Raw genomic sequence first — 25,959 nt, 5'->3', positions numbered from 1 at the left:
AATAAAATGTAAAAGGGAAAAAAGAGTTAATGGTGTTGGTAATGTTTTTAGATTTTTTTTCTATTTGAACTTTTATTTTTTTTGTCCACAGTTAGAGTCCTTTCCAAAACTACGGGAGGAGACGGAGAGGATAGTGACCACACACATTCGGGAACGAGAGAGTCAAGCCAAAGACCAGGTCAGACAAACAGCTACACACAATCTTTCAAATGAATCGCTCTTTTTTTTTAGGGAGGGTTTAGTTATGTTTGAAAAGAACTTTATTAGCAGTTTGATTACAAATTATTGATTTATGTTGTATCTTGTTGTGCATATTCATGTATTTGTTCACTGAACAGGTTTTACTCTCACTAGAGATTCAGCTCTCTTACATCAACACAAACCATGAAGATTTTATTGGGTTTGCAAAGTAAGTTTTTAACAACAAATGACTGGCATAAATAAAACACGTTTAAGAACATGACATGAACAATTTCCCCCCATTTACACATTTCCTTTCAGCGCTCAACAGAAAACCAATCAAACGAGTAAGAAGCCTTCAGCAGGGAACCAGGTGAGTCACAGTGTTTTATGAGCTGATGATATGAACCTGGTATATATCAGAAAGCATCACCTAGCAAGTCTTTTCTGGAAGGAAGTCTCTTTTCTGCTCAAGCTCTCTTGCTCTTTTGGTCATCTGTCTCACATCAGATAATACGTGGCTTATGTGTATCTCTAACATTTTTTCATATTAATCTTGCTCTTGATGGCTTGCGTTTCCACTACAAGTGCTGTAAATTAATATTCATTATTTCTCTCTCTCTGATGGCTGTTTTTTGGCCCCATTCTGTCGATTTTCAATGATTAGCATTGGAGTTTGATCATTGTAACTGATGAAATGGGCTCTTAGCAATTATTAAAAGCCCTAAGCCTAGTAAGAGCTCAAAAATAGCTGCCCACTTTTAGTGGCCTGTGTTTCTCATTCTTTATCTCCATTTGACTGTGCCCCCTTCCCCTCCTCTCTGCTGAATGTGATCGATTTCGAAAGTGAAAGTGAAAGCAGAAAAAACAGCATGCATACGAAAGCGATTGCACGCAGTCGTGAGCGGCAGCAACTGCACGCAATTGCAGATTGCACGCTTTCCACCAATGGAGGATCTGCATGGGGAAATCTTTGCCCTTACACAAAATTGCCAGTTGCATGAATTCCTATTGAAATGACTGCTAAATAACGGTAAATGTTACCGCACCTTTAAAGCCCTAATTGTAGTGCTTCACAGGGTTTTGAAAGGTTTATATTAGGGGTGTCCATACCTGTTCCTGCAAGGACACTATCCTGCAGAGTTTAGCTCCAACCCTACTTAAACACAACTGATTCAGCTAATCAAGATCTTCAGACTCACTAGAAATTTTCAGGCAAGTGTTTTGGAGCTGGTTGGAGCTAAATTCTGTAGGAGACTCTGAATGGCATTTTATTTCCCTACTGCTGCACCGTTGAGGTGATCTTAATGGGTCTAAGGTCAAACATTTCATACATATTCTGTGTGAGTTGCTCTTTCCTAGCTTCAGTGTCCATTTTAAAGGAATTTTTCAGGTTCAGTCATTTAAACAATTCAAGCCTATTTGAATTCATCTCTAGGTACACTACCATTGAAATGTTTGGGGTGAGTAATTCTGAAAGAACTGTTAAATTGTAAGAATATTTCTTATTATTATTATTAGTAGTAGTAGTATTGTTTTTACCATATTTTAAAATAATTCTTACCAACCCACAACTTCTGAATGGTAGTGTATGTAAAAAAATGCATGTACTGTAATATACTGTACTATGCACTTATAATGGCAGTCTATAAAGCAACTGGAATGTTAAATGTTAAAATATACAGTTTCTGTAAAAACCACTACTAAAATGAGGATTTAGATAACCTTGCAACTCAGAAAAAAATTTTTTTGCTTAATTTTAATTATACATGCATGACTGTAAATATGTTTTCTCTCTGTTTTTAAACATTGAGGGAGTGAAAATTATTTTCAGTGGTAATAGAGCTGGACTAGTATTGAACCTGGAGCGCTCCTGAAATTGCTGATCTATGTTCATATCTCTTACACTGTGCACTGTGCTACATGTGTGCTGTTTGCTGTATATGTCTAATCTTTTCAATCTTCTATTGCTTAGAAAACGATTTAGTATTTGTAGTGTTGGTGATATAGTAACATTTCACAAAGTTGAAGGAATAAATGTGGAGTGGCAGCGTGCCAGGAGAGATGCCCATGCTCACTGGTGCCTCCTTAATGGTTTTATTCTCTCCTCTCTGCTGATGTTTTAGGGTGCTGCCCCTCCTCCATCCAGTCAAATTGTACGAGTCCAGTGTCTGTAAGCCTTACCTACTGTCTACCAGCGTCACGTAGTTTTTGTGTTTGTGTCTATGTATGTCAGAATGCCTTTATGCCTCTGAACACAGCGAAATCACATCTTCCTCTTTCCTGCTTTATTTTCCACCCTTTGTCTGGTGCTGCTGTCACATAAATCAAAGACATTCTGGGACTCAGAAATTCAGATTTTTATGACTCCTGCTAAAACACTCCCTGAATGTTGTTGTACAGTGTGTTTTTCATGCACTACACTTCCCTAAAGACTACTCAATACACAATAGTCCAAAACATAACTCATTTGACCTTTGAACTCTTAGTCTGAATTAGGGCTGCACGATAAATCGTATGCGATATTTAACGCGCATCTTGTCAGAAAGCCGGTTCTGTAATCAGCGGTAAATCTCCATCACCTGCGTGCTTTTTTGCGCAGCTCGTCTGTGAACAACGGCTCTGTGTAGTTAATGCTGCTCAATGTGAAAGCACGCACGTGATGGAGATTTACCGCTGATTACAGAATGGCTTTACTGACAAGATGCGCGTTAAATATCGCATGCGATTTATCGTGCAGCCCTAGTCTGAATCCTGATTTGCCCAGCTGTGTTTTTTAAATTAAAAAAACTTAAATAAAACCTAAACCATATCCTAAAACTTTACTCTATTAATTACCTGCTTCATTTATCCTCCTGTTCATAAATTTGAATCACTGTACTTTAATTCTGTTCTTATAATGTACTGTCTGTGAATGAACCTCCTTATAGTTTGCAGCTATGTAAGTACATGAGTAAACAGAGTCGTGTGTATGTGGGCTCTAATGTTAAAGGGGTCATGAACTGCCCTTTTTTATTATTTTGTACTTTTCTCTGAGGTCCACTTATAATGTTATAAGGATTTTTACATTAAAAAACATCATAATTTAGAAGTAATAGGCTATTTACTGTCCTTTTTTTCTCCTCATCAGAATGCTCTGTTTGAATAGGCGTGGTGGATTGTATATTTGGAAGTAAATGCCCACTGCTATGATGCTATGGCTAACAGTTGTATATGTTTGACAGCCTACATCCTTCACAGATGTACGCTGCTGTGATTTAGGTCAAAAACTCGGAAATACTCAGTACATATCAAACTATCTCTAATAACAGACAAAGCAATAGTCACCACATAATAAAAACAGTTACTCACACTTGTGTGGTGCGACATTACTGTCGGATCCAATATAGTCGGCACAGCATCGTCTTTTAGATTCAATCTCTCTGAAAATCCTGCATCGAATTGTGCTTTGTTTGTAACTGAATCCACGGTAAAATGAAGTAGACAAAGGACCAAGTTCTTACTGACGTGGTTTGGATCTTCATTAAAAATCTCTTCATTAAAAAGTTAATCCACTCTTTCCTAATGTTGGGATCAGAAGGAAGGCAATGCAAAGACTGTGTTTTTCCACAACTTGGAACTGCACGGCCTCTTGTTGTCTTTGGAACCATCTTTATCGTTTGATTTTTGCATAGACATGCGATTGTTGGCGGGGCTAAACAGGCAGTGATGTAGAAGCAGGCGTTCATCTTCTTCTGCAGAGGCGGGGTTTAGCCACACTATTATGTCATAAAGTGGCACATTCCACAACCTGTCGTTTTGGCAGATTGGCTTCAATATAAGCTGTTTTTAGACTAACAAGAAAGTTTTGAGTTCTGAAACTCACAGGATGTTTTTAAAGTACAATGACCTCATATCTGTCAAAAGATCAAGGGAATTTTGTTTTCTCAGTTCATGACCCCTTTAAAAACCGGTTGGAATCTCAAACTTCTCTTTGATCATAGTCCATTTGGCCTGTGTGTGTTTGTGTATGCGTGAGTGTGTGTTCACAATTTCTGATTTTGAACAAAATGGTGCAAGGTGCAAACTTGAGGTTGGTACAGTCACAAAATAAAGCAAATGTTTTTGTGTTTATTGTTTTTTTTGGAGGTTCGATTGGAACAGTAGATGAATAAAAATGCATTGAAGAAGTTTTATTGTATATTATCAGAATATTGTACCCACTGACCATATGTATAATGGAGAAATTCATTATGGTTGTTTTCATTTTCTGTTTCTTTTCTTTCTTTTTTTTTTTTTTTTACTTTTTAAGGTGAAATTAATCTGCAATTTTGAGAAGAAAAGTTCATTCTAATTACTAAACAACAACTGTTCATAAAGTTGTTAAACTGAATGAATGACACAGAGGATAAAACTCTGTTTTGACAGTCATAATCAGCCTAAATCAGCCAGAAAATGACTCATGTTTCCTACGGGATGTTTTGGACCTTTCCCCCTCCTCTCTTTGCCATCGCGGCCTTCTGTTTCCTTGTCTTTCTTCACCCCCACCCTCTCATCCCTCCATTTATCCAAAGTCTACTAGCTTTTATTATTGCTTTAGTTCTATCTATCTATCTATCTATCTATCGTTCTATCGTTCTATATATCTATTGTTCTATCGTTCTGTCATTTCTTCTATCGTTTGTTCTATCATTTGTTCTATCATTCGTTCTATATATCATTCTATTCTATTGTTATCATTCATTCTATCTAATAAAAATGCCAAGTAAAACGTGGTACCTGCAGATTTTACTACTTCTTAATTTCACATTCATCTTTTTATTTCTTAAAGGACCAGAGAATCTCATCCTCTGCCTGTGTTTTTGAACCCAGACCTTTCACCTCTGACTTTTGCCCCTCAGGTGATTCGCAAGGGCTGGTTAACCATCAACAACATCAGTCTGATCAAGGGAGGGGCCAAGGAGTACTGGTTCATGCTCACCGCAGAGAGTCTGTCCTGGTTTAAAGATGATGAGGTGAGTAACTGAATTAGAGAATTAAATGTGCTCTTTCATTCATTTAATGAGTTTATGATCATGGGAAAATACATTTTTCAGTGCTCTGCTTAAAGTTCCCTGTCAGGTTGTGGAATTCATTGGCCGGTCTCTGTGTCAGTCACACTGTGTAGCCTGTCAGGCGGGCTGCCATCTGTCTGCCTGTCTGTGCCTGCTGTACAGGTGCAGGAAGTTCTGCACAGCAAGTGTAGACAGGCAGACAGACAACGCTCTCAGTCAATGGCAGCACAGCCTGCTTCTCCCGACAGGAAGCCGGAAGCAAAGGGGCAAGAGAGAGGACAAAAATAATGTGTTACTAAAATACAAACATGCATGCCCTCTAAATCTGTTGTAAACATTTCTATTCACATCATTGCATTTAACATACATTTTCATGCTCTTATGCCATTTAACAATTTTGTTAAGATAAATCAATAATTGTCTGCTGAGATTTAAAAATGATACAGAAAATTCATAATACTCTTAACCAAGACAGTAATTTAAATGCAGTAACTCATTGCTAGATTATAAAACTCTTTTCACTTATAGTTCACTCTTTCATTTTTCATTTTGTTGAATCCCTCTTTTCCTCCTTTGCTTCTTATTTTACTTGCTCCCTTTTCCTGGTATACCCCCACCATCTCTCTCTGTCCATTGGGAATTAAGGCATTTGGTCTGGATCACCCTGACATAGCTGGAAGCCCACCAAGTCAAACTAACACACAAACACACACACACTCACACTCACAGACACACACGGATATTGATATACACAGAATCTTAAACACACACAGACGCAGACACACTTACGCTTACCAGTCGTCCTGACTGCCAAATGCATGCGACTATATAAGCAAACACTAATTTTAATGAATTCTGAAACTCGAAACCCCCTCAACACTTCAAATGGAGGAATTCGTATAAACACGAGTATATTTTTAAAAATGTCACACACCTTCAGGCTCAAAATATTCAGATGCAAACGCATATTAACTCTGAATTATAAACTCTATTGGTATTAAGATTAATATGTGTTTAAATGATTGGCTTCCTTTAAAATTAGCATTGAATTTTAGATGGGGTTTTAAATATTACTGGATTTAAGAGGTTGGCTGGCTTTACAGTTCCTCATGTTCTGCAGAATCCATCATTGCAATCATTTCTTTTGAATATGAGCGTGTGCATGATCCCTCTGATTTTGCCTGGACTTTTCAATTCAAGAATTACATTTAAATTTTAAATTCAATTAAAAATATTAAAATTTGACTTCATATCACACTCTTTCCAATATGTCCATCTCTTTCCCTCTCTATCTTCTTTACTTTCTTTTCATTTCATTCTGTCTCTGTGGTTGGCAGTCTCACTGGGGCCATTCACATTCCTGGGTGGAAAATTGTAAGACTTTGTCCAAACACCATCCAGCCTCCTAGAGCCTGCCGAAAGAGAGACAGAAGAGAGGAGAGAGGAAGAGATACAGCCCCTCACTCCTTGCAGCAGATCACATTGCAATTCTCACACATTCTATATGAGCTTACACACATTCTTGCATTAAGCGGATCACTTCTTTACCCTTAAAGATGTTCAGATGTTCCCTTGCTTTCTCTAAATCTGTCCCAGTTCTGATGGCGTTCATAGGCCGAGACTGCTGGTTTGGGTTAATCAAGCACCCAACACTAAACAGATACACATTCCTGCAGTCTTCCCCCTCTTTCTTTCTGAGCCGAGCTGCATGAGGGAAAACAGATGACTTGTGCACCCCTCTGCTTCTGTTAGCATGCAGCATAATCACTTTCTTTTCACCTCTCACCTGTGTCTTACGGCAAGTTAACATGCATGCATGCGACGATTATGCTGAGATCTGGACAAATCGCTACTCGAAACCTATGAAGGCCTTCTGCACATCTCAAGACAGTTCAACGGAAAACTAGCCAGACACTTGGAGCTTTTATATAAACCATATGCGTACACAGCTCAGCCTGAGTACATACGTGTTTACACATACACAGCGTTAATGACTACTAGAACAGTTTTCTTGTAATATAGTTCAAATGCTAAGTTTAGCTACACATAATGTGGCTGATGTGACGTACATGTTTTGTGGACGATCATCTATTCAAAATTCAAGCTGTCAATCATCGCGGAACCTCTTCTGTGTCATTACCGCCAACTTTGAGTCCAAAGAGACATGCAGTATCACCAACACTGGTGTAGATAAAAAAGCCAAACATAGCAGAGTCTGACTTTTCACCTGCAGTCGTTGAGTTTGTGTGTGTTTTTGCTCGAGTTTGAGAGTTCGCGTCGGTTCTCCAGTGATGTAAGTCCATGCACAGTCTAACCAATGTGCAGACTACTGTACACCAGTATGATCCTGAACAGGTAGTCTGAACACTGGGATGACGGAGCAGGTGATAGTTCCAGCTCTCTATCTCACTCTCTTTATCTCTCTCTCTTTTCACCTCTTTTTCTTTATCTACTTCAATCACTCAGTCCAACACTGCTGGCCTCGACCTTCACAGGAGGCGGTAGAAGATGCAAAATAAACAGGACAGAAATAGACTCCATTGCTTCTATCTCATTCTCAGTCGGGATAACGCCAATGTAGAGGACGGAGAGAGACGCTCCAGATGTCCGTTTACCCGTTCTCGACTTTCTCAGTTCCATCTCATCACCAGCTGCTGTTTTTTCCCGCGTCGGTTTGCAGTATCCAGCCTTGACGTGGCACATTCGCTCCCACAGCCGCCTATCTGGCAGGACGTTCATGGAAGGCATAGCAAAAAAGAGGGAATGAGGAGTCAGAGAAGGACGGCGGGAGAGAGAGAGAGAAGAGAGGGAGGGACCCCACTGGCCATATAAGGGTTGAATGGGACCCTTGGGGAATAAACTTTTGGAGTGGTCCGTTGTTTCTCAATTCCTCTCTTTCTTTCAATCTTTTGGTTCGACTCGCTCCTATCCACTCCTGTCTTTCTCCCTCCGTCCTCTCTCAGTACTCCCAGCCATTCGCTGGACTTCCCTGCCCAATCTCTCTCTCTTTCTCACTCGCTCTCTCACTAAAGCGGTACCAGATGTTGTATTCTTAACGCCAGCCTGTCATTTCTAACTTTTTTTTCAACCTCTAAAAAGTCAGGCAGGAAGTGGGCCCCTCTGGAATGAAAAAAGAGAGAAAGTTTTTGAGGGGAGCAAAAAAGGAGGGGTGCAAGGAGTCAAGGAGGACAAGGAGAGATAGTGTAGTAGAAGTTTAAAGGAATAGTTTCCCGAAAAGTAAAAATTCTGTCATTGTTTGCTTACCCTCATTCTTACAAATCTGTATGCTGTTTTTTTGACTAATTGTTGCACAACTCTTGTCGCACATTAATAGTTTAAAGTGATCATATCTATCAAGCAACACAAAGGAACGTAAAAGTGTTCCATACAACTGTGCTCCATGAAAGTGTGCATTATTCCAAGTCTTCTAAAAACTTCTAAAGTTCTAAAACTCTACATTTTTGTGAGAAAAAAACATGTATAAATAATGTGAAATATTATTACAATTTAAAATAACTATTTTCTATTTTAATAGATTTTAAAAAGTAATTTATTCCTGTGATGCAAAGCTGAATTTTCAGCATCATTACTCATATCTTCAGTGTCACAAGATCCTTCAGAAATCATTCTAATATGCTGATTTGCTGCTCAACTAACATTTCTTACTATCATACTTATTATATAGAAAACAGCATTTATTTGAAATAGAAATCTTTTGTAACATAATACATTTCTTTCACTTTTGATCAGTTGCATTATTGCTGAAGAAAAGTATACATTTCTTAAAATAAATCTGTCAGTCTGACAACTGATAATGACTTGATAACTTAAATTTCAGTACTGTATTGCGTCAAAAATCATTCTTTATGGCTTCAGAAGACTTAAAACGTAGTGCACAAAATGCATGGACCACTTTTATGATATCTTTTTGTTCTTTTTGGTGCTTGTCAACTCTGGTTTCTGTGAACTATTGTTGTATGGCAAGAATATGTAATGATTTTTCAAAAATGTTTACTTTGTGTTTGGAATGACATAAGGGTGTATATGATGATAATTTTTTTTTGTACTGTTCCTTAAAGTCAGAAAACAATCGGGTTTTTGAACATTGCAAAAAATACTCCCTTCCAAGAAAATGCAGTCCTATGCAGTCACTCTGTCAGACTCAGTTACTGATAGCGGCATCATTCGACTCTCTCTTCCCTTTCTGTTTTTCATTTTTACTCTTTTTAGAGTGTTTCCCCTCACACTTTCATCCCTTGTTCTTCTCTTTTTCTCCCACATCTCCGTTCCGTTATTTGCAATGTAATCCAAGCCGTTTCCTGAGACCCCAGCCCCTCCTGTACAGACAGAGGGAGGAGAGAGGTGGAGAGGGGGAGCTCTTTTTCTTTCTTTTTTTTCCAGATGAAATGTTGTGTTTTAAAGCCTTGGTCCGAATAATGACTTCCACATGTGGGCCCTCACTCTCTATCTCTCAATTCCTAATTCTTTTTCCTTCTTTATTTCTCAATCCTTTACTCAAAGAGTGAAAACTTGTGGCATCTCTCATGCGCATGTTTTTTTGTTATGTCCTGGGCCCGAAGCCATCCTGAGGATGATCACATGGATCTGCAGTGGATTCTTTTTTTGTTTCTACGCTCTTGGCTTTCTTCCTCATAGTAATCTTCCCTAGTTCACACCATTTTAGAATCTGGTTAAAGAGATAGTTCAGCCAAAAATGAAAATGAATGTCATTATTTAGTCGCCCTGATGGTGTTCCAAGCCTGTATAATTTTCTTTCTTCTGTGAAACACAAAGGAAGAATTTGCTGCCACTCTTTTCCAATCAATTGCAATGATCAGGGGTTGGAGCTTTCAAGCATCAAATGGATGCAAAACACATAAAAGTTTCATAATAGTGATCCATATAACTTGTGTGCTACTGTATGTTCCACTGTAGCCTTCTGGAGCCACAGTAAAAACTTAAACATCCAACCTTGTTCTCCTTTCCTCTTAAAATAAAGGTTCTAAAAGGAGTTTTTGCATTAATGCAACAGAAGAACCATTTTGTGCAATGAAAATGTTCCATGGCTGTTAAAGGTTCCTCATGGAACCATCAAAGCCATCAATGTAAAGATTATGTATTTTAAGACCATCTGCACGTTCATGAGTTTACAAGAGATGTCTGATTCCTGAACAAATAGTTCTTTTGAATCAGATCTTTCAATTGGTTGATCTGGTTCGCAAAAGTTATCTGAATGATTTGTTCATGAATTGGACTGATCCAGTTCTTAAGTTGAGTTCAACCGGTGACAGTTTTGAAGATGGAAATCTCCAGTTCCCATTCATTGTAATTGAATAAAGAAGAGTAACCAGTCTTAATAATTTCTTCTTTTGTGTTCCATGAAAGACAAACATCACAGGTTTAGGCCAACGAAAGGGTAAGTAAATGATGCCAAAACTTTCCTTTTTGGGTAAACTATTCCTTTAACACTAATTTTGAGAAACTCCTAATACAGTTTGTTGACACTATACTAAATCTTATTACAATCTTTATTGGCTGTTTCTCAAAACTTTGCCATGTTTGAATGCTAAAAAAGGAACCCAGACATGCTGTCAAAGTAGGTAGTTCACGAAGACTTAAGATATCCATTGTCTGTCTCATTTTCTAGGAAAAAGAGAAGAAATACATGCTTCCTCTGGACAACCTGAAGGTACGAGACATAGAAAAAGGCTTCATGTCCAGCAAACATGTGTTTGCCATCTTTAACACAGAGCAGAGGTCAGTTATACCACCTAAACACACTTCAAAAGAGAAAATGTTTTTTTCAGAGAATGTTTTTTCAAATTTAAAATGATGTAAAGATCAAACACTCAGAGTACACACCATATGAAGTAGATTTATATTGTAGATGCAGCTAAAGAATTCAACCCTCTGAATGACCTGTGTGTGTGTGTGTGTGTGTGTGTGTGTGTGTGTGCCATTAGCAAACATGCAAAAAACAATCCAGTAAACGGTCTACACATATTACAACCAAATTTCATGGCTTTATTGTCCCATTGGGCGTTAAAAGGTTGGACAAATTGTAAAGTCCCAAGCATCACTATTAATATTGTTCATAGGGTTAGTAATTTGGGGGAAAGAAAAGTCATTGTCTAGTGGATGATGAAATGAGTGAAAAATCCAGTAGATTAGGAGAAACAACATCATAGCATGATGGAAATAGGAAATGTAGAAAAGTTATAATTTTAGAGGTATTTGATATTCTCTTTCTCTAATATCTGATATTTCTCTGATATTCTCTCTCTCTCGTTCATCAGCTGGAGAAAAATCGTTTTGAAAGTAATTCCAACGATATCGTTTCTCTTTGTCTTTATCGTTATAGTTGTGGTGTGGACTCTGCTATTCTTTAATATTGAGAACGATTTTTAGAACTATATCTTTATCGTTATCTTTATAGTTATCGTGCTTGGTGTGAACGGGCCTTTAATCAATTAGATCTTTCTTCTCCTCTTTTAATATGTTTTTCTCTGCCACAACCAGGCTTTTTTCCTCTGTATGTTTTTATTCTCTGGTGCAATTTGTTTCCTGAGCTCCTGGCTACTTTCTAATATAGGGTTTTTCAGAGTTTCAGGTCTGTCACCCCGTGTCTTAACCAGGCTTGATAAATGTAAGAAGAGGTCGCTTTTCACGAGCTGATGTTCTATTCAGCTGCGATGAGTGCATTTTGTCAGTCACTTGGATTCTATTTGTGGATAGCCCACCCATGGTGAAATCTCATTGGTCCAAAATGTGTAATTTTTTTCTATGCTAAAATGCTTTTTCTTATCCCAACTTAATTTTCAGAGATAACTACAAGTTATAAGTCTGGAGTAGGCAAGAGATTTAAATGCTTTTTAAAGAAGTCTCTTATGCTCACCAATGCTGCAATTTTTCGATCAGAAATACAGTTTATAAAAAAACAGTAATTTGTGAAATATTATTACAATTTAGAGTAACTATATTCTATTTGAATATACTGTATTATAAGATGTAATTTATTCTTATGATGGCAAAGCTGAATTTTCAGTTTTCAGTGTCGCATAATCAGTGTTGGGTGTAACGCATTACAGGTAACACGAGTTACGTAATCAGATTACTTTTTGTCAAGTAACTAGTAAAGTAACGCATTACTTTTAAATTTACAAGGAAATATCTGAGTTACTTTTTCAAATAATTGGTAGTGAGGTGCAGAGGCACTTCCTTCAGTCTGAGACTGATTAATTTCACTTTTGGTGTGAAAGGGCCTTTACAGTTGCCAAAAATAAACTTGTGGGGTTTTTTTATATTAAAAACAAATAAGCAAGTCCAGCCCTGGTGACAAAAAGTAATGCTAAAGTAATGCATTACTTTTCATAAAGAGTTACTAAGTAATGCAGTTAGTTACATTCTTATGGAGTAACACAATATTGTAATGCATTACTTTTAAAAGTACAAAAACTTTCCCCAGCACTGCATGATCCTTCAGAATCAATCTAATATGCTGATTTGGTGCTCAAGAAACATTTCTTATTATTATCAATGTTTAAAACAGCTGTGCTTCTTTTTTTAGGATTCTTTGATTCTTTCAAAAGAACAGCATTTATTTGAAATAGAATGTTTTGTATCATTATAAATGACTTTACTGTTATTTTAATGCATCCTCGCTGAATGAAGTATTAATTTCTTTTCTACTGACTCCAAACGTTTGAACAGTAGTCAAAATAATTTTATTCTTTATGATAATTGTGTTTGACATTGTCAGAGGGCTCTGATTCACTGCAAAGGCAATTAATGGGCCATCAGTAAGCATGTCACACTAACTGATCCAAGATTGTCGATTTTGCCTTGCAATGAAAGAAATCTTGTCTCATAGGGCAAAATTGTAGCCAAAATTGTCTCAAGGAGAGCGCAGTGGAGTCACATCTGGTGGTCACAGCACACATACACTTACACACACATCCACATGCCCTTCTACAGGGACATATAACTCCATTTCACATGCACTCCTTTATATTTTCTAACATAAACACACTCTACCTTCACATTAATACTTCACAGAGAGCGCAACAGGAACAGGGGGCGCAGTAGGACACACTTCTGGAACATTCCTGGCCAGTCTCTACTTCAGTGTCCCTCCCTGCTCTCTTTTTCTCTCCGTCTCTGACATTCTGTCTCTAGAAGCGCAGCGTCTTTCGATTTCAAGTGCGGGTGTGTCTGGGATTGATTAGCTGCTTAATTGGAGAGATGCTGGTATGCTGCGGTGAAACACACACACACACACACACACACACACACACACACACACAGCTTTGACAGTGAGAGAAGCATGGCAGACTATTGTAAACACACCCAAGGCTGCACCACAATCAATCAGATGCTCTCACACACTCCACACACACACACACTTACACACACACATCCATCACTTCAAGCACTTTGTATAAAGATATTCAGGCTCTCATAAACTCCGCACTCATTCCCGCTCACCAGTAGAAACATACCACCCAGCACTCCAAAAAATCCCCTTTTTTCTCTCTTGCTCTCTTATACACACACACACACACACACACACACTTTAATGATCTAATGATTCATACTGTGCCCTACACACCCACCAACTCCCAGAGCGACTGGTGATGTCAGGAGTTAGAAGTTGCTTTGTCACAGCGGTGACACTAGTCTGGCATGGTATTGGAAAAGTACTTATGAGAAATGTAGAGAGCTTTTTTGTTCACTTTCTTCCACTTTTTTTGTCTCAGTTTGCATCAGTGTGCATTACATCCAGGTTCATATGTGATGGAGAGAGTAGTTATGTGCGGTTCTGGACTCACTCAGGACTGTGATTAAAGGAATGTTTTGGATTTAACATAAGCTATGACATCTGAAACGTTGTAACAATTACCACAGACAATAATTTTGACCCGCTCATCAGTTTGTAAAAACAAACAAAAGTAGTTTTTACAGTAATGCATTTACAAAGGAAACCTCTCCTCATAGACACTTGTAAGTGCATCACAGTAAATGCAATTTTGGTTTTTGCAAACCCATAACAGTATTTAGCCCATAACATTCATTTGAAATTACATTCAGTGTTATTATAGTTAACTAAAATGAAATAAAAAAACAAACAAATCCAAAATAAAATATAATACTGGATAAAAAAAGAAAAGGAAAACTTACACTAAAAATAAATAAATAAATAAAAATACATTTGACTTAGCAACTTGTTACATTTAGGTTTAGTTTTTTCATGTTTTTATTGCATTTTGGTTCTGTCTTCCTTGTTTTGCCTTTTGACCTAGATTCTCTGTCTGTGTAATTACTCATTTCGTTCACCTGTGGCCTGTATCACGAAGCCGGTTTCAGTTTTTACCCAGGTAAGTTCGTGTTTAGTTTGAGAGGGGTTCGTCACCATGGTAACGGTAATTTACGCCACAAGGCTACCCTGCTCCCAAGCAGGTTTTATTCTGAGTTAGAGATCGCAAACCAAAGCTGGACCAATCAGCTCTGAGCAAAGGAACATATATCTGACGAAATAAAGCCACCCCCCTTTATCTCTCACTACAAATTCAATTGTGTTTCAATTCATGGTATTATTTCATAACAATCTCTTCAACAGAGAAGTGAATTGCGCTGACTCTCGCGAGAAGTCAATCAAACCGATGCTTTCCATGTTCCGTGTGACTGGCTGTTAGCAGCACGTGTCACACTTTCAGGTGCCTCACAAACTCCAGATCAAACCTGAGTTGACAGAGAACATTTATACCGAGCGTTGTGCAACAGCTGATCCTGATCTAAACCGGGTTGGGTTTGTCAGGTTTTGTCAACTCAAAACTTACTCTGCAACTCTGAGTTTGTTCATCTCGCTTCATGCTAAAGGCCTGAGGTCTGTGCATTTAAGTCCCTCTGTTGAGTTTGTTCATTGCCTGGTATTGTTTGTGCTCTGTACACTGTTTTGTAGATTGACTTGTTATTTAGATTACCTTCCTTTGTTTCCTTTAATTAACCGTGTTTTATTTAACCTGTTTCTGAACCCTCTTCATCTTCCTTGGACTAAACGTTACAGCAACTAACTGAAATAAAAATGTAAAGTATTGAAATTACTAAAACTAAAACTATATAAATATAAATAATGATTAAAATTAAATAGAATTATTAAAAAATGAATAAAAATGACTAAAACTAAAATGAAAACTTAAAAAAGCTTAATAAAATGACAAAAGTACATAAAATTAATAAACAAACTAAATAATATAAATATAAAACTAAAAGCTAATTAAAAAAAATACTATAATAGTAAATTAATAATGCTGAAATTACATTGCATGCATCTAAGACGTTGGGACATGATCTAAGCTTCGGTTTGAGAAAAAAAAATCCATAATAAGCCCCAGAAACAGCCAAATATTATTTTTGGATGCGCACAGATTCTTTTGTTGATTTTGTGCATACAGTTTTTGAGTCTAAATCTTTTAAAAGTCAGAGCCGTACTTTGTGGGTTTGGAATGGCAAATAAAGTTACATTCACAAGCGCCGCAGTTATCCTGTCATAAATATCATGAACTACCAATGAATTATGAATCGTTTAACCGCAAAACAATATTCCACACATTACACCTTATTAGGAGGGTCTGCAAAGCACATGATGTTTGGACGCTTGGATCAGTGTATCGCTTGACGTGTGCTTTCAGACTAGGTCATTACGCAAGCGACTATAAGAAATGATTTCTCAGTTACAGCAATTAGTAGCACTGAGTCATATCTGCGATTGTAAAAACAGTGTTTTGTAGCTGCGTTTTATGAGATCGAAGCATGTGAGAGAATGTGTTTGCTTCAGTGTGTGGTTAGTTTCAGTGTGTACGTGTGTCCGACTTCACCCCAGGCTTAGGTCACTTATTTGTAGCCGTGTTCTTATCAGCCGTAGACTAAATCTAAAACATGTTGTACGTTATGCTTTAAGCCTCTTACCCCACATGCACAACAAAGAGAAACAATAGCCACAAAAAGAGAGAGAAATGAGAGGGAAACAAAAGGAGGAGAGGAACAACAGAATAATTAGGGGGAATGTGGAACAGATGGAGAGGGACGGGCCTCTCTCTGAGTGAAAAAAAAACAGGGAGAGAGACTGGGTAAAAAAAAATATGAGACGAAAGTAAAAGATGGGAATGGGAACGATGGATAAAAAAGGTGAGGTAGGACAAAATCTGGAGAAAAAAAAAAAGAATCAGATTAGAAATCATATCAGAGAGAGTGAATGGATATTCAGGTCAGACAGGGCTGAAGGGGTGGTCTGGGGTTTGTGGTTTTGGACAGATGATATGTGCGAGCGAGCGAGAGAGGGTTTGCCGCACTTGTTTGTGTGAGAGTGTATGTGCTGCCATGGGAACCGGCTAACGACAGATTATTTTCCGCTTTAGGAACGTGTATAAGGACTACAGGCATCTGGAGCTGGCCTGTGACACTCAGGACGAGGTGGACAGCTGGAAAGCCTCTTTGCTGCGAGCTGGGGTTTACCCAGAGAAAACCACAGTAAGCAAAGGAACCCACTGGCTTCTGTACCTGTATGCTAAACCCTGCGGCCTAAAACATCAAAATAAAGGTTTCAGTTTAAACCAAAAAGGGCTTTATAGCCGGATGTTATGCGGATCTTTATAAGCTCCACTCAGAACTTTTATTCCCTACTTCTTTACAAAACCAACACCATGTGCTGGTGCTGTAAAAGAATAGTTTAAAAATGCCACATTTTTTTTGACTTTCGTTCTTTCGTGGAACACAAAAGGAGAAGTTCTGAAGAAAGTTCACGCTGCACTTTTTCATACAATGAAAGCAGGTTAGACCAAAAAACACTCTAAAAAAGAACAATAGAAGTAGTCCATATGATGTAATTTTCCAATCCTGTGTCCAAATATGCCTATTTCCCACCTATATAGACAAAAAAATGTATGTGAAGTGAGTAATATGTACAAATTCATACTATTTCTAAAACAGTAGGCGAATAGCACCTGGATGACCTACTACTGTTGAAGTGCACATCTGATGGACACTTTACTATCCCCTGCTATATAGCACACACTTTTTAAATGGTCACGAAATTTGTTCCTCATCAAATGTAGCTACTCAGACAGTATATGCGATTTCGGGTGCAGCTCTTGTCTCGTCTTGTCTTTTTTTGTGTTTTTTCCTTTTTTTTTGGCACCAAAGCTCTCAAACGTAATTTGCATTTACACATATTCACATTTCAAGGCGAATGGTTACGAGACATGAATATGAGATTCTAGCATATAACAATGATTTCAGTCTGTTTCTCACACACGTCTTATGGTTTCTTAAGACTTGAACTAGTGCACAACTCATGGAGAAATTTTATGATGCTTTTCTGTTCTTTTTTGCACTTTCATTCATTTTTATTGCATGTAAAAGAGCAGCATGAACATTATGCCTAATGTTTTCTTTTATGTTCCATAGAAGTACGAAAGCCACAGGGGTTTGAAACAACACGAGGATCTAAATGATGACAGAATGTTCACTTTTGAGTGAATTATTGAATCAGAAACCAAATATGCTGATCTGAAGAACCTATAAAAAGTATCAGCTTTTGGCAATCTCCAAAGAATCAAATATAAAACAATTCAAGAACCCTTTACTGAACCTGAGTGAATGAAAATTATGTCATCAATTACTCAGCCTTATGTCGTATCAAGACAATAAGATCTTTTCATCTTCAGAACGCAAATAAATATATTTTTTACGAAATCTGAGAGATATCCTTTCTTTCATTGAAAATCCATTCCACCAAAACCTTGATGATTCAAAAAGTTCATGAAGACATTATAAAAGAAATCCATATGAAGACATAGAGCACATAAAATATGGGAAACAGTAGCTCAAATGTACTTGTGTGTCAAGCAAGCACGTTTGAGCTTTTGTTGACCATATTTGATGTGCTGTATGTAAGTGTGTTGATCGATGTTTATGTGTAAATTAAATCTATTCATCATATAAAGCTATCATGTCTCTTCAGAAGACTTTGATTAAACTGCTCCTTTCATATGGATTACTTTACTGATGTCTTTATGGACTTTCTGAAGAGTCAAATTTTTGGTGGAATTAATTTTCCGGGGAGAAAAATATCTTCATTTGTGTTTCGAAGATGAACCCAAAAGAAGTTTTGAACAAGATGAGGGTGAGTTGAGGAACCATTGAAGAACTTTTATTTTTAATGTGCACCAGTCTGCACAAGCTGCAGTGTTCTAAGAAACATAAAGAGATTATACGTTCACATAATAACCAGGCCCACATGGAATCCATGCACACAGAGCGTTGCAGAAACCTTCACAGATTCCCGCAGAACTGGAGCGCCTGGCGCTCATAAATGTTTAACACATTTCACATTTTATTGCACAGAATTCTACAGATTTTGCCCTAAAATCAGTGCATGAAAAGTTTGCCAATTCCATCTAGGCCTTCTAATAACTGTGCACTGTAGTTTGGATAACTCTCGCTCCTGTAGTGTTTCTCTGTGTGTGTGTGTGTGTTTGACTCTACGGCTGCAGGCTTCATGGTGGCTGTGCTCTGGGGTCAGGAGCTCTGCTGCATTCCTCAGCTCTTGTGTCACACCATGGAGGATCAGCGAAGGAGGGGGCTTTGAGCTCTGTTTCTAATCAGCTCCCTTGCCTCTTTTTTCTTCACGCTCCCCTCCATCCCCCTTTTTCTGTCTTTATGTATGCTTTGGAGCAACATGTCGAGTGATGTCGCAGTTCTGTCAGGGTTCCCCATAATTCGCTCTGACAGAAGTCTACCACACCCCCTCCGACAGTCACTAAAGTAAAGCTAGTTTTTTCCTTGCTTCTTTCCTTTTTCCTTGCACCCCCCCAACATCTCTTTTCCAGCTTGGTTCTCTTTATGTATGTGCACTCATTGCCCTCTGAAACATCTTTGTCATCCCTCAATGTTGACTGTACCTTTCCTGTCCAGATTTGCCCACATCTTCATCTGTCTTTTTTCTGATTGCTCAGGTGGATGGAGAGGGTTCAGCTCAGGCGGAGAGCTTCTCCATGGACCCTCAGCTAGAACGTCAGGTCGAGACCATCCGCAACCTGGTTGACTCATACATGAGCATCGTCTACAAAAGCATCCGCGACCTGATGCCCAAGACCATCATGCACCTTGTCATCAACAACGTCTGTGCCCTCTGCATCTAACACTGATACAGAAGGAAAACAATGAATTGAAATCAAATAGATTTGCATACAACAATTAAACCAGTAGAGCTTTTTATATAAGATGCAGAGATATGTATTTATTCATACATTTGTATACTATAAAAATAAACCATATCATGTTGACATTAGGTCTCCCCAGCAGGTACATTTGTTTTACATTAGTGTTTTATTTACAGTATTTATTACATTATTAGATTATTAATTAATCATTGCAACCAATGTACTGTACAATTTTATAGCTTTTTTTTTGTGTTAATTTTATAGTTAGTATACCTTAAGATGTAATAAAATTATACTTCCATACACTATAAATTATTAACTGAAAACTGAGACAGTTTTCAAATATCTAAGTATAGTAATGTATACATTTAAAGTATATACTTAAAGTATATACAGTGCAAAACTGTTTTGCACTTGCATTGTAAAAAGAAATAGTATTCAAAATCTAGGTTGGGTTAGTTTGAAAATGTGTAATTCTCAGACCTTCGCTCAGAAAGAAAATCATATTTTAAGGCAGTATTGCGCAAATATATTGGCATATTTCAAAATATTGTTTTGAACCTGACAGTGTTTTGACACCATGCTAAAATGTCTGGTTTTCAGTGTAATTAATTAGACCATCTTTTTGGCCCAATTCATTTTATGTTTAAAAAACAATTCCATAATATTTAGTTTCACTGTGGTTTTGTATTGACTTAAAGGGATAGTTCACCCAAAAATGAAAATTTGATGTTTATCTGCTTACCTCCAGGGCATCCAAGATGTAGGTGACTTTGTTTCTTCAGTAGAACACAAATGGAGATTTTTTTAACACAAACCGTTGCAGTCTGTCAGTCTTATAATGGGGCGTCTTCTTCTTCTTCTTCTTGCTTTACGGCGGATCGCAGACTTATAAGTGCATTACCGCCACCTAGCTCTCAAGTGGACCATTGACACTCCTAATTGAGATTGCAGATAGTGTCAATGGTCCATTTGAGAGATAGGTGGCGGTAAACATCAAATTTTCATTTTTGGGTGAACTATCCCTTTAAGGACCATTCACACCAAGGACTAAAAGGATAACTTTATAAGTTTTAATTATAGTTTTAAGTCCACACAACTATAACAATAACAACAGAGGAACAACCTTTTCACAACAATTTTTTTTTCTAGCTGATGAACAATAAAAACATTTAACTGCAAGATTCACTTGACTTTAAAGAGTCGAAAATTTAAAGAGCCAGACGAAATTAACAGCAGCGCATGCTTATAATAAACACAATGTTATCATTCCTTGGTGTTGATGCCAATAAAGTTATCACTAACGCTATCAATATAAAGTCTTTACACATATTGTTGTGGATGATGTGTGAGTAGTTGAGTAGTATCAGCTAGTCATGTGATATCAACATGACAGACGCCATGAGAGGGGTACAGACCATCTTAATTCAGAATAAAACACCTTTTTCAAGGCAACAGATATGACCGTTTGCTCTCAGTTTATATCATTTTTGTCTGAAGTCCTGTTTATTTTTTGTTTGTTAAACTTTTTTCTACATTTCTATGTTCTCCACCCATAGGTAGAGGAGTTTATCCACTCCGAGTTGCTGGCTCAGTTGTACTCCTCAGGAGATCAGTACTCTCTGATGGACGAGTCTCCTGAACAGGCCCTGCGCAGAGAGGAGGTGCTGCGTACTCACACTGCCCTGAAGGAGGCTCTAAACATCATCACTGACATTTCCACCTCTACAATCTCCACCCCGTTGCCACCCCCAGTAGATAACTCCTGGCTCCATAGTGGCTCTCTTCGCCGAAGGTACCTCAGCCCTATACTTTCTGTTCAAGTTGTCTTCATCATCACTCCTCCTCATCTAGTGGTGCTGTTTTTTACTTGACCCTTAGAATTTAATCAGTACTCCGGCACATAATTAATAGCGGACCATTGGCACTCACGTGGACTGAATCACCAGGATTCCAGGAAATATCATGGAATTTTCACTGTGTTTTCCAGGCCTAGGAAAAACTGATTGACATTAATAACAAATTGAAAGTCATAGATTTTTTTTGTGTAGAGTAAAAGCACTAGTGTTGTCTGATGCAAACAAGTCTTTCTTTGGGGGGCGGTTCTGTTCAAAGAATCGTTGAACCAGTTCACAAACCAGTCTGAATAATTTATTAGCGAATCATTCTGAATCAAAATGGTTCTTTAAAATCCATATCCAGTAACCACAAATGACTGCAAATGGAAATGACTGGTAGTGGAAATGTTATGGCCCACCCAAACAGCTAATGCGCCTCTCTCTCTCTCTTTCTCTCTCTCAGGTCTCCTCCAGGTTATAGTGTCCCTAAAAAGCATCCTGCTCCTCCTGCTCCTTCTCTACCAATTCACTTGGAAGCTCCTGCCCCACCAGTCTCCAACAGCATAGACACCACGAACACTACCAGCCGCCCCAAACGAGTCCCTCCTAGTGTTCCCAGGTAGACATTCACCCATTCTGTCCTGAAGTCACACTAGCAGCTTCGGACCATGTCAGTCCATTTCAACAAACATCATTTCTGCACGCTAAAACCGCACATGTGTTCTCTCCATCAACAACACAGCTGAACAAACTTTCGATTAATAAAGTACCCAGTGACTAGAGGACTTGAATCAGATGTGTCAGCACTGAAATAGGCAGAATATTTGAAACGAACCCAGTGACCTGTAACTACACCGCATTTTTAAACAGTATTTCAAAAATTTTCCAAGCTTGAAAGCTGTGGTGAACTTGTGGTTTCCCCTTTCCCAGGTTTCATCTTCTGTGAATGTTGTTGCAAACTACGTATGAACCAAGGAGGTCTGTAAAGGTGTGTCACATTAGCAAAATTTTGTGTGCAAAAAGGTCCATTGTCAATAGCATAGAGGTGTTTGAAGCACTGCTCACACTGAACTTACTTTCAAACCAAGCAGCTTTTGATTGGTCACTGCGACCTGACCAGCTTTAACATTAACTTTTTTTGCCCTCAAGCGCAACTGATCTTGCAGATTTCTATGAGAATGACAGTATTTCACCCACAAAGTTTTTCCAAGCAACAGTAAATGTGACCGCACCTTAATACAGAGAGAAAGCTATCCGTTAGCATTCCTATCCACCTCAACGGCAGATCCTTGGCAGACATAGGTCCCCATGGAAGTATATGATCTGAAATGTGCCATATTTCCTCTCGGACCACATAAACTTTTAACTTTTAATGCAAAATGAAGAGCAAAAGAATCAGGAGTGTAAAGCCCAAAGTATACCTCAGTTTTGACTCATTCGCTTGGCGAATGTTCAGCTCAGTGCATATCCTTTCAAGGTATACTCCATTTGATAGTGTGCCTGAACATAGGTGCTCGACACAAATACACTAGAAAGTTTTATCCTTGTCAAGTGTCTGTGCAACTTTGTTATGAGCGATTAAAAATGTCTTTGAACTCCCTCCCACAAGCACTCGTCAACACGGATTTGTGCACAATTTTTCCTGGCAAAGGTTTATTTCTATTCTTAAAAATACAGAGTTCTGGCATGAAACTCTAGATGGCGCAGTCCGATAGGTCTAACTCAGTCTGACCTAATGACATCATTATCACATGGCACAGCTGATTGGTTCTCTCCTGTATCGGTAGCCAATGAGCTCGCTGCTCAACATTCAAATATATGACTAGTGCTTGCCGTAGCAGCTGCAGCTTACTTCAGAAACCCTCCACCTTCCCCAGCTCCACCTGTATAGATCTGCTACGAGGTGATTCATGTATGCTATATGGGGTTATTTCATGTGTTATATTTGCAGCAGCAATATTTCTTACATGCTCACAGCAGCATGTTGTGAGCATGTAATCAGAATATTAGAAAGTGCCCAGTTGCACGAGACCCCTTAAGTTAAGAAAGCCTATAGTTATATTTATAAGTTATTATCACTAAGGGTTTTTCTTGCTGCAGAGTTTCCCACTGGTAATTATGGCATTGTGGTAGCGTTCTTGTGCATTCGTCTCATAAATATGGTCATTCCAGCATGACTTTATGGCAGCATATGATAGTTAAAAAACAATTTAAGATCTGCTAGTTCTGCTATCCTTCTCAAATGTTCAGATTTATGCTCGCAGTAAACACAACTAATAGGACTTTCTGTGTCCTGAGCGCGAGGCTTGTTCTTGGATCCGTGTTTAGGATTAGTCTCAAAGCAGTGCACTCAGAGAGCAGAACTCTTTGTGAAATATACGCATACCTACCTTCACAAGCATGATAGATGAGACCACGTGCTCACTGGTCCCAAAACTACAGCACTAGATCACAGACACTGCTGTCTCCACTCACCATGAACATATGGTCTTGAGCGTAAAGGAAAAAAAATAAACTTTAACTTGAACAGATGTCATTGCTCAGTCACACAGGCAAGCATATTTACATTTGAAGGCTTTTAAAAATCACACAAATTTTCAAGGAGCAGTGAAAGTATGTACTGTAAAGTACTCTCACACAAACGGTCAAGAAATGTCAAAATCATATATATTTCACACCCCAAGAAAGATATAGTAAATTTACATGTAATGTTAATGTTTGTGTACTTTTTGTATTTCCTTTATAATGATTTTAATGCACAAAAATCATGTTGTTTGGATGATTTCAATAGTATTAGTAATTAGAAATAGATTTTTTTTTGCATTTTTAAATATTATTTAAAGATTTATTTCATAACTAATTATTGACATTACATTTCTGTTGGTATAATTTTATATATCAACCAATTGATATAAAATATTAATATATATTATACTATTAAATGTTATTTTAATATTTTAATGCATTTTTATAATATTCTCTTTATAGGAATAAGATGTCAACAAATGTAATTGTATTTAATAATACAATTTTAATTTAAATAATAAACTTATTAAAATTGATATTACATTTATAAAATTATTTGTATTATATAACTTAAATATTTAGTGTGTATACATGAGTATAAAATGAGCAAAAACTATTTTATATATTTTAATTACAATTTTGATTTTTTGTTTAAATACAATTTTATTAAAATATTGTTTTTAAAAATTGTTTATATAAATGTATTATTTAATATATGTATATGAGATTCTATATTATAATTTGATTACAATATTTTATGTATTGTTTATAATTCTCTTTATAGTAATGAGAATAAGTTGTCATAATTCATACAAACTTTAATGATGCTAAAAATAGGCTTCACTTCCTTTTTGCTCAGAGTATAATTTTTTCTGCGGATTTTGGTGAGAAATGTGATCCACACATTTTTTAGTGAGTCTCTCACGTCACTTGAGATGGGTGGAGGTCTTGTTGAAAATGTGTTTTTCATATTTGATTCCCTATTTTCAGCACAGACAGTCCCTATTCTCTTCCTCTGTCCTCTCTCACTCTTTTTAGCTCTTGTGTTGTTGGATTTCACAGTCTAAACACATGAAGACATCTCATATTTCTTACAGTTCTTTGATTATTGTGTTTTGTGGATATCTGGTATGTCTCATATTTCATATGAACAAGAATAAACCAAACCAGAAGCATGGCCTCATTAAAAGAGCGCTGAGGGTTACGGTCAATTTCCTGTTCAAACCGTCATATCAGTATTCACAAACTGACCGTATCTTTTCCTTTCTCACCATTCCAGTGGCGTTCGCTTCTTTCAACACTCTCTTCGGTTTCTCCCTCGTAATCGTTCTTTTTCTCGCTCTCTCATTCCTTACCTTCACTTTTTGGCCATTTTTTCCCTTTCTTTTCTGCCTCATTTCCTTTGTGCTCAGAAACGGGTCTGTTTGGACCTCCACCCTTTTTCTCCTGCTTTTTCTCTCTCTCTTTCTCCCCCGTCGCCCCTTTCTCTAGTTCTCTCACTCACTTTTTCACATTTCCTCTCACCATCACTCATCCCAACTCTCCAACTTTCCCTCTCTTTCCTTCCACCCCCATTCCCCTTGTCTTTTTTCTCCTTCACTTTTTGCAGAACTCATTTGAACCTCGTGCTGTTGTCTTCAGCGCGACCCCAACCAGAACAGGCCTTGCGGACAGTGACAGAATCTGAAGACCTAGGCAGCATTTCTGGGCACTAAAACGGCAGTTCTGACGCCGCCAGCATCTCATCAAGCAACGTTCCTCTCTCCTCCTCCAATCACACATTCTTGTACTTTTAACTTCAGCGTTTCTTTCTGTCTTCCAGTAAACCCCTGGCATTTCCAGGCTGCAAGATCTCGCATGTTTCCTCAAGCGTTGTTTTGCTTTTCTTTCCGTCGTCTCCGTCCTTTCTTTTTCCTTCTGTGAAACCGCAGTCCTGCATTCACCGCAGCACAGGAAAAATAAAAAAGCCACTCTCTTCTCTCTCCCATCCCAGAGAGCTGCTCCCTCTGCCAGCTCCATTAGAGAGTGAGATTCCTGCGTCTCCACAGGGATCTTTCCAGGACCAACTCTGCAGGAATGCTGGACTCATATTCCACTTACACATACTCACTCACACACACACCCACACACACACACACACACACACACACACACACACACACA

At 37.9% G+C, this 25,959-nt stretch overlaps 1 protein-coding gene across 1 annotated transcript in view; it reads left to right on the top strand.

Annotated features, from left to right (window-relative positions):
* Positions 1-25,959, top strand: part of LOC107733804 (dynamin-3-like) — a 43,390-nt gene that overhangs the window by 15,263 nt on the left and 2,168 nt on the right. The window contains exons 12-21 of the mRNA XM_016545600.1: positions 92-178; positions 339-409; positions 502-553; positions 2,307-2,336; positions 5,061-5,174; positions 10,861-10,970; positions 16,628-16,739; positions 19,226-19,390; positions 20,992-21,227; positions 21,734-21,889. Coding sequence (XP_016401086.1) covers positions 92-178; positions 339-409; positions 502-553; positions 2,307-2,336; positions 5,061-5,174; positions 10,861-10,970; positions 16,628-16,739; positions 19,226-19,390; positions 20,992-21,227; positions 21,734-21,889 — 1,133 coding nt within the window. The remainder of the gene's footprint in view (positions 1-91; positions 179-338; positions 410-501; positions 554-2,306; positions 2,337-5,060; positions 5,175-10,860; positions 10,971-16,627; positions 16,740-19,225; positions 19,391-20,991; positions 21,228-21,733; positions 21,890-25,959) is intronic.

The sequence above is a fragment of the Sinocyclocheilus rhinocerous genome, unplaced genomic scaffold, assembly GCF_001515625.1.
Source record: "Sinocyclocheilus rhinocerous isolate Xijiao unplaced genomic scaffold, SAMN03320098_v1.1 scaffold2685, whole genome shotgun sequence".
Taxonomy (NCBI): domain Eukaryota; kingdom Metazoa; phylum Chordata; class Actinopteri; order Cypriniformes; family Cyprinidae; genus Sinocyclocheilus; species Sinocyclocheilus rhinocerous.
Note: the sequence above shows the minus strand (reverse complement) of the source record. Positions and strands in the feature narration are given on the sequence as shown.